This window comes from Cryptotermes secundus, unplaced genomic scaffold (genome assembly GCF_002891405.2).
Source record: "Cryptotermes secundus unplaced genomic scaffold, Csec_1.0 scaffold1287, whole genome shotgun sequence".
In the NCBI taxonomy this organism is placed as follows: Eukaryota; Metazoa; Arthropoda; class Insecta; order Blattodea; family Kalotermitidae; genus Cryptotermes; species Cryptotermes secundus.
Genome location: NW_019738892.1, coordinates 5,862 through 14,901, shown reverse-complemented (window position 1 = coordinate 14,901; position 9,040 = coordinate 5,862). Strand labels below are relative to the sequence as shown.

At 38.5% G+C, this 9,040-nt stretch overlaps 2 protein-coding genes and 1 long non-coding RNA gene across 5 annotated transcripts in view; 1 reads left to right on the top strand and 2 right to left on the bottom strand.

Moving 5' to 3' along the window:
* LOC111871322 (phosphatidylinositol 3-kinase catalytic subunit type 3) overlaps nt 1-2,983 on the bottom strand; it is a 46,543-nt gene extending 43,560 nt beyond the window's left edge. For both annotated transcript variants that reach the window (XM_023864350.2, XM_023864349.2), the window contains exon 1: nt 2,826-2,983. In XM_023864350.2, coding sequence (XP_023720118.1) covers nt 2,826-2,896 — 71 coding nt within the window. In that variant the 5' untranslated portion in view covers nt 2,897-2,983. The remainder of the gene's footprint in view (nt 1-2,825) is intronic.
* A 309-nt stretch (nt 2,984-3,292) lies between these two features.
* LOC111871323 lies at nt 3,293-7,686 on the top strand. 2 transcript variants are annotated; one of them, XR_002844001.2, is made up of 2 exons: nt 3,293-3,381; nt 4,902-7,686. It is a non-coding gene; the product is annotated as an uncharacterized LOC111871323 (long non-coding RNA). The 2 variants fall into 2 exon arrangements; XR_002844000.2 differs by having other exon boundaries at nt 3,335-3,412.
* Nucleotides 7,687-8,015: 329 nt separating this feature from the next.
* On the bottom strand, nt 8,016-8,860 carry LOC111871321 (pre-mRNA cleavage complex 2 protein Pcf11-like). Its single transcript, XM_023864348.2, has one exon. It carries the CDS (start codon nt 8,749-8,751, stop codon nt 8,257-8,259), a length of 495 nt encoding a protein of 164 aa, XP_023720116.1. The 5' UTR covers nt 8,752-8,860; the 3' UTR covers nt 8,016-8,256.
* Between the last annotated feature and the right edge of the window lie 180 nt (nt 8,861-9,040).

Genomic DNA, 9,040 nt, shown 5'->3' with positions numbered 1-9,040 from the left:
GGCATGTACCCTGAGAAAATTTTAATTTCAAAATTTGAAAAAGAAAAAGAACAAAAATCTTATAGACATTTTAACTTGAATTAAAGTTTTAAAAAAGTGCTAAATTTAGAAATCAAATTAACGCGTGTAAGTTAACAAAGATTTTACACAATTAGAAAGACTGGTGATTGTAAATTTTAACAGGCAGTGTAACAGCTACGTAAGAATACACACCTGATGACGGCCAATTACGGCCGAAACATGTAGTGTGGAGGAGGGAAAGAAAAAAGAACTACAATTAAATTGTTACACTTAAGACGGTGTTTGTCTCATATATAAACTTGGGGATACCGAAGTGGAAGCAATTCGCAAAATTCAGCAGGCTTTCAGCGATGATGCAATGGGGGGTCACTCAAATTAAACAGTGGTTCATCCGCTTTAAACATGGCCCTATGTCGGCGGACAGTGAGCAGCATTCCGGGAGACCATCAACGAGCCGAAATGCTGATGTCATTGAAAAAGTGCGGACACTGATCATGGAGGACCGTCATTTGACCATCTGGGAAGTTGCTGATGAGGTTGGGATCAGTAGAGGTTCCACAAACATAATTTTAACTGAGGATTTGGGCATGCGAAGAGTGGCGGCAAAATTTGGCCCAAGCTGCTTTCGCCGGAGCAGCAACAACTCAGTCTTGAGGTCGTGCTGGAGTGTGCCAGCAGGGATTCTGAGGTCCTGAAGACTGTAATCACTGGTGACGAGTCGTGGGTGTACGGATATGACCCGGAAACCAAGGTCCAGGCATCACAATGGAAGCACCCAACATCCCCAAGGCCCAAAAGAGCACGACAGGTTCAGAGCAATGTGAAGGTGATACTGACTGTTTTTTTTAATTACCGGGGTGTTGTGCATCATGAGTACGCACCACTAGGCCAGACTGTCAATAAGGAGTACTACCAAGCAGTCCTCCGCCATCTTCGTGATGCAGTTTGGCGCAAGAGACTGGAGCTGTGGGATGCACGCAACTGGCATCTGCATCATGACAACGCCCCAGCTCATTCATCACACCTGATCCAGGGTTTCCTGGCCAAGCACAGCATTCTGCACGTCTACCAGGCTCCCTAATCTCCTGACATAGCTCCTTGTGATTTCTGGCTGTTCCCGAGATTGAAGACACCGCTAAAAAGTTGTCATTTTGACAGCCACGAGGACATCATACAGAATGCGACGGCGCCGCTGCACACCATTCCAAAAGAAGCCTTCCAGAATTGCTTCCAGCAATGGTAGGACCGCTGGGCTAAGTGTGTGGAGTCACAAGGGGCCTACTTTGAAGGTGATTAGGTATTGTAACCACCCAGATACAGAACTTTTTTCCCGACCCAAGGTTGGATACTTTTTGGACAGAGTAGTACACACGTTTACAAACACGGTAAATACTCGTACAAGTCAATTCTAAAGGGTTCTGATGATGGCATATAAACTACAGCTGTAGTAAATCTGACATGGGTTGTCCAGTGACTGATATTAGCTCTTTCTAAGGGACCCAACAGAGTAGGTGCCTCCCCCTTTCATCTGAGGATAAATCTGGTTTCCAAAACATTTTGTTTTTATAGTTTTTAGAATATCAGACAATGGACAAATTCTGAAAACCCAGTAACTCTGACAGTAATTACACCATTACAGTATTCAAAACATATGGAGCCACTCACAATATTTTAAAAATGTACCTTTGATTTCTTACTTGGAGTCTCATGCGTTCTCTTAAAAAAAAATTGACTTATTTTCTTGTTATTTTAGCTATAATAACTAAAAGCATTGAAATTCTAACCTCTTTTTGCTAGCAACTGTATTTATTAGCTTTAATAACATTTATAATTCACAACTTTGAAATTGCAGTCACTATAAAACATGAACATGACAGCTGCTGATCTCTGAGTCTGTCAAAAAATTATGCTGAGATAAAACTATCCCACAAGCTCTATCTTAAAATTAAATCTGTATCCAATAAGAGTAATTTCAAAGTAGCAATAAAAGTAATCCTTTTCATCTGTAACTTTTACTTTGTCGGCTTTATACGACTCAGAAACAATCCCACAATCTAAGCTTATGGTCATTCTTATGAGCACTTCCCTGTCTACCTGCAATCCCAGTGTAGCCAGTTTCCCATCTTATGAAGTACAAGTAAAAGGTACAGTTGTCCCTATGCTTAACTAATTAAGTACTACACCATGAAGGTTCATGGGGGAGTGGACGTATAGATCCACATTTTCTTGGCCTCAGCACTAGCTGGAAGTGAGTGGTCAGCTTCACACCCCTGCTGCTTTACCCCTGGGGAAAGAGCTCCTGGCACCCACTGGTTGGGAGGCTGGGTGAGTCCCAGAGCCAGTCTGAACACTGTGGAAAGAGAAAATTCTTGACCCTATCATGACTCAAACTCCGGCCCCTCAGTCGTCCAGCCCATATATGAAGTACAAGTACTTGGTTTATTTATTACTTGCTGTATATTTAAGAAAACGAAGATGAAATCAGATGAAGGTTTCTGTTCCCAAACTATGAGAAATTCTAAATAATTTGTATATTTAAAAAAATCATTACATACTAATATTTAAATGTCTCAAATTTGAAATATTTGAAGAATAAAAGTGGTGGTCAAGGAAACTATATTTATGTAAGTGTATTGATTGCCACGTAAGAAATCCTTACGAGAATAAGTGGCACGACATTGAAAGTGAAGTAAAATAGTTCACTTTGATATAAGGGAGCTGCAACATTATATTACATCTCCATAAAGATGAGATAAGGACTAGTAAATAAATTTTCATTAAATCAGTGGTTAAATTTCCCTTACATCTTAATCTGTATTCTTGTCTCCAGAGAAGAGCTATAAACATAATAAAATCTGTCATCCAATTCATCCATGCTAAAACCACATCACAAGAGCACTTTCATTATAATAACAGCACACATTCTTTCCTTCGACCATAACGTAACCAGCATAATACCAACATTAATTTTGTCGACAGTCCTACCAATCATTCTGAGTTGTGACCACAGAAGTTGTGACCGGTTGTGACTACGTTATTCAGATTCAGAAAGACCTTACTAATACGTGGGAACAACTAGTTACAGGTTATACGAACTATTTGGAATGCTATGTGGGATACAAAACTATGTAGTGCTATGTAGCCTATTTCGTTGAAGGTCAACCACCGTTTCACAGGAACACGTGGCCTCGACTGCCTCAACGGACTACACGACGCTATGTCCAACATGTAACTCTTCTTCGTAACCACCGCTGCGAGAACCTCAAATTCGGACTACACGACGCTATGTCCAACACGGTCCAACATGTAACTGTTCTTCGTAACCACCGCTGCGAGAACCTCAAATTCAACATAATTACAGTTGGTCTTCGAATAAATAATTACTACATAGGTTCTGTATTATTCGGTGCTTCTCGTAACATGAGTGGTTTGAGCGGTTCATTCATTCATTCATTTTATTAATCCTGTAGATCATGATACAATGATATAGGACAAATCTTACAGCTAATATACAATATTAAATTACAACAATCTTAATACTGAAAAATTATATAAGATATACATTTTATACATTATATATATACTTCTGCTTATATCAGTAGCCAATATTTGAGAATTCATCGTTCAAATAGGCCTCCGTTGAGTAATAGGACATCAGAATGAGTAAATTCTTCAATTCCCTTGTGAACTGATTTTGTTTTCTATTTCTTTTATGTTGTTAGGCAATTTGTTGTAAAAGATACAGCCAGCTACTGAAGGATTACTATTATAAAGTTCTAAGTTGTGCCCATATATATGATAGTCTTTATTATTTCTTATGTATGTATTTGTTCATTCACTGTGCAGTTACACTTTTTTTTTACATACAGGATTGTTTCTTGTATATATAGCGAGTATACTGTTAGTATCTTTAGATTTCTGAAGCTATCCCTGCACAATTCCAGATGTTTTAGCCCTGCAATGTATTTTACTGCCCTTTTTTGGAGTACAAAAATTCTTCTAGTGAGGGTCTTAGCACTATGTCCCCATACTATTATTCCATAAGATAGATGAGGATAGATCAAACCGTAATACAACATTCATCTTTCATTTAAATTGAGTATTTTAGATAACCTATTAATTATGAACAGGTTATGGCTAATTCTACTCTAGGTTTTTTCAGTATGTAATTCCCAGCTCAAGGTACTATCTATTACTACCCCCAGGAAATTTGTGCTTTTTAGATTTGATATTTCCCTGTTCTTTACTAGGATTTTTAGATTACTTTCCTGCCTGCATTATTTTGTCTGGAAAAGAATATAGTGAGTTTTAGATGGATTTATAAATAAATTATTTGTCTCAAAGTATCGATCTACCACTCCTATATAATTTGAAGTGGTGTTTTGGAGCTCAGTCATATCTTTTCCTACATTCAGTATTGATGTGTCATCAGCATACAGTATTGATCTGCCTTGTGTTAGATGTGGGATATCGTTTATATACAAGATGAAGAGTAATGGGCCAAGGACCGATCCCTGGGGGACTCCCTCTGTCACTGGGAGGCTACTTGACAAATATTCTTTCATACGATTGCCTTCTTTGTGTGTTACTTTTACGTGTTGAGTTTTGTTTCTGAGATAGGATTTGATTAGCTTATGTGGTATACCACGGACTCCATATTTGTATAATTTATCCATGAGAATGTTATGTTGAATACAGTCAAAGGCTTTTGATAAGTCTAATAGTACACAGTTGCATTTTATTTTATCATTCAAACTTTCTATTATGTTTTCAATAATTGTGGCAATTGCATCATTAGTAGATTTATTTTTCCTAAATCCAAACTGAGATTTATTAGGTATATTGTGTTTTTCTAAAAATGCTATTAATTGGTTACCTAGCTGATTGTCAGCAGTAAGCTTCTGCTCTGTGGCTACCATCAATTTCTCTTCAGTCGACCGATCACAGCCATTGTAGCTATGCTGATGTCATGAAGCAGCAGCTGCCGTAACTCTCCAGTAAAACGGCGCTGAGACAACAGACTCTGCCAGTGCACGTGCCATAGGCTGCGGGTGCTACCGGCACACGCACCACCGCATCACTGGTCAGCCAGACCCGCCAAACAGCAGTCAAGATCATCAAGAAGACCTGGGCTGCTACAAAGCAGCAAACTCTACTAGCGCACTCACAGTTGAACAAACGGCCCCTTTCAGGCCCAGCAAACTCTGGTTGAACAAACACCCCTTTTCAGGGCCAGCAATCTTGTGAACAAGAGATATATATCGAAACGGCTTCCCAGCCATCCTTTACATTTGTAAATAATATATGCACCTATGTATGGGTAAGATGTTTACCATCCCATGAATATTTCCAAATAAAAATCAGATCAGTGGATAGCATACTGTAACTCAATTGTGTAAGAAGATTTACAAGGAGAGTAGATGTGGGCTACAAAATTTATATGGACAGTTATTTCTTTTCTTTAGACACACATGATGACCATCGCACAAGAGCTCCCAATTTTTGTGAAACTGTTGGCCTAAACTATGAAAAATGCTAGAGAGACATGACAGTAAACACTGAAATTTTCTTTTGATGACCATGCTAGGAATGGCTGTTTGCCATTCATTTAGTTGGAGAACATGGAAGTACACAAAACATTATTTTCACACCTGCTGGATATGAATATATTGAATAGCTATGCCTCCAAACATTGTGGTTATACCAGCTGTTGGAGTTTCAGTATTAATAAGCAGCAGGCATTGAAAACACACTTCGGAAAGATGGCATCACATAATTCTTAAAAATAGTTGTATTCCCCCCCCCCTTTGGAAAATACACAGCCTGTTACAATACTGCACAGTGATTTATATGAATGGTTTAGATCTCTTCTGAGAATTGATGTAAAAATATTATTTAACCCATACACATCATTATACACTGGCATTTGCTACACATTTCATCAAAAACTACCATCACCAATACTGTAGCTTTAAGTATTTGTGTTAGTGGTCCTATAACTTTCTTTATATGTATACATCTTATTATAAAGCCAGTAGAATTCACTGTATGGATTTGCATTATTTAAAGATTGTTAAAACACTTTACTAAACATTTTGTTGAAATAATTGTAAAACACTTTACTAAACATTTTGTTGAAATAATTGCTGTTCTGAGAATCTAAGTGCAAGCGTATCATAGGTTCAGTAGTCTGTCTTGGGCCTGATTTGTATTAATGTTGTTTTAAGTGCTTCTTAAAAAAGATATCATTTTGAGAGAATTATAAGAGAGATTTTCTAAACGTGGGGCCGAAGCTCCTATAAAAGTTTAAATGACAAATCTAGAGATCATTGTGTAGATGTTCTTATGTCACTTTTACCATTAAGTGTATACAAAAAATTCAGTATATAGAATTTATCTAGTTTTAATACTGTTTATATTTTTATAAGTTAAAATTCTTGTACATAATTCTCATGACTAAATGCTAACAAGACATTGTTATTTGAATTATTGTAATATACACACTTACATGATGGCTACAAAGCAAGAGTTAGTAAATACAAGGATGATGAAAATGGACAGATGATTAATAACATTTCAGTGATAATAAATGGTTTAGTAACATCTAATAACAATAAAGTTCTAAACAGTAACATCCTACATTCATATGATGAAACCGTTGAGGCTAATGCAAGGATTGAGAAAGAGAAAGTTGCTGATTCAGCAGCAAGTGCTTCAAAGAACAAAGGAAACCACACTATGTTAATTATTGGAGACAGCCATGTAAGGAGATGTGCAAGTAAATTGAGAGAAAATCTTGATAAAACTTATAAGGTAATTGGAATTATAAAACCAGGAGCTGATTTATTTACCCTAAGTAATTCTGTAAAACATACTATTTTAACCTTAGGAAAAAATGATGCTCTTGTATTTAGTTGAGGTGCAAACAATATCGCAAAAAATAATTCAAAAATGGGACTAAGACACATTTTAAACTTTGTAAGTAATAATACTCATACTAATATTATTCTATTAGGTATATCACATAGACATGACCTGGCAGATTGGTCTTGTATAAATAATGAGATAAATGCCTTTAATAGGAAACTGTTTAAAATCATGAAATGTCATGAACAGGTCACAGTAATGAACTGTGACTTAAACAGACACTTCTTTACAAGACAAGGTATGCATCTGAACAGGAGAGGAAAAGAAGAAATACTTAAACATATGGCAGCAACCTGTGTGACAATTTCTCAATCTAATAAAAATTTGACCCCAATTTGCTTGCTCTGGAAAGAATCTGAAAATTATAATGCAAATCTACAAGCTAACAAGTGTACAGCTATGAATGACTCAGTAAAAACAACTACAGAGCAAAAAAAAATGAACCAGTACGCAAATCAAATAGACTCAAAAAACTACCAGGTATGTAAAATAAGGATTTTTTATGGTAAATAAGAGTACTCCAAAAAGAAATATTTCCTTAAACAGAGTAACCAAAAAACAAAATGATATCAAATTCTTTAATATTTTCCATCAGAACATTAGGGGTTTAAGGGGGAAAGCAAATGAGCTATTAAATCATCTACACCCAGCCTCCCCCCACATATTATGTTTTACAGAACATCACATGAATTTCTTGGAATTACAACAGTTATATTCGTATAAACTAGGAACAAACTATTGTAGAACCTTGTATGAAAAGGACGAGTATGTATTGTCGTGTATCGGGCGTATATCGCGACAAATAACTTCATGAGGTATTTGATGTAGCGAATTTTATTTCANGGAGGGGGAGGGGAGCGCTGACTCTCCCGCCGCGTCACTGCTGGTGGGGGGGGGGTTCTCCTTTGCGCAACATGTCACACTGCTCCCTCCTTAAGGCTGTTCGTCCCAAATAGCCTAGCGGTGCATCCCCGTTCCTTTTCCGTCCCGTAGCTGTGCTTGCGGTGTCTCCTGTTGTTTCGGTTACTCTTCTTGCAGCGACTATTCTTCGTCCATTACATCCGCTCCCCTCTTAAGACAAAGCTCGTCTCGAGCGGTTTCCTTTCAGCTCGCCAGAAGATCCAGTTGTGTCCCATTGCTGGGGTTGCTCTCGTCTCTGCGGAAGTTTTTTCTCGCCAGGCTTTCGAGTCGGCGTCTGCTTTTATTTGGATAGCCCTCATCTCTTCGTGATGTGTTTACATATCGGCTCCTAATTTGGCTAGGAAATCTCTGTCTTTCCTCCTATTGGCTTCCAGTTCTTCCAGCATTTTAAGTATTAGTTTCAAATCTTGTTTCTCCATTTTGTAGCAGTAGAATAGTCGAAGCAGCCGTAGGTTTAATTATTCTTTGAGGCGTATTTAAGCTCGAAAAAATTCTGACACTGGGAGGAACTGCTGGTGTAGCTGGAGGGGCAGCAGGCGGCTGGGAATTAGGAGCTGGCGGTGCCTGACGAAAACACTTTGGATTCACATCTGTGGTAGGAGGCACAGCTGTGATCGGCCACGCTGGATCAATTGCATTTATACATATATCCACATACAGTTTCTTTGGTGGGAACACTTTCTTCCATGTTCGACGTAATAGGAACATCTCAGTCTGTGTCTTCTTATCCACCTTTTGAAGATGTTTTTCCAAGGTCTCAACGATTATGGGAGCATGCCTGATATTTTTATGGGCATCCACTGACAGCATGTCAATCATCCGCTTACTGTTCTTAGTGAGACCCAATAAGGAGGCTGCCTTCGACATATCTGATGGAGTCATCAACACTTATCTCCTTGTCACTGCCACTTGCACCGATCAACTCCGCAAGACTATTACAGACTGACTGGCTCAGTACAACTAACTGTGAATAGCCTTCGCTGCTCCTTATGTAGCCTTGATCGGATAATACGGAAAACGGCCACGTAATAGGCACCCTTGTTGCCTGGCGCTGTGTTGCTAGTAACGCTAGCGGTAGTAACCGCTGTTACTACCGTAACAATCCTGTTGCGTCACCGTTACGTTACCGTGCGGAGGAGGGGGAGGGGAGCGCTGACTCTCCCGCCGCGTC

Coding starts and splice junctions, on each gene's coding strand:
- LOC111871321 (XM_023864348.2), bottom strand. CDS start 8,751: ATGACTCCATCAGATATGTCGAAGGCAGCCTCCTTATTGGGTCTCACT.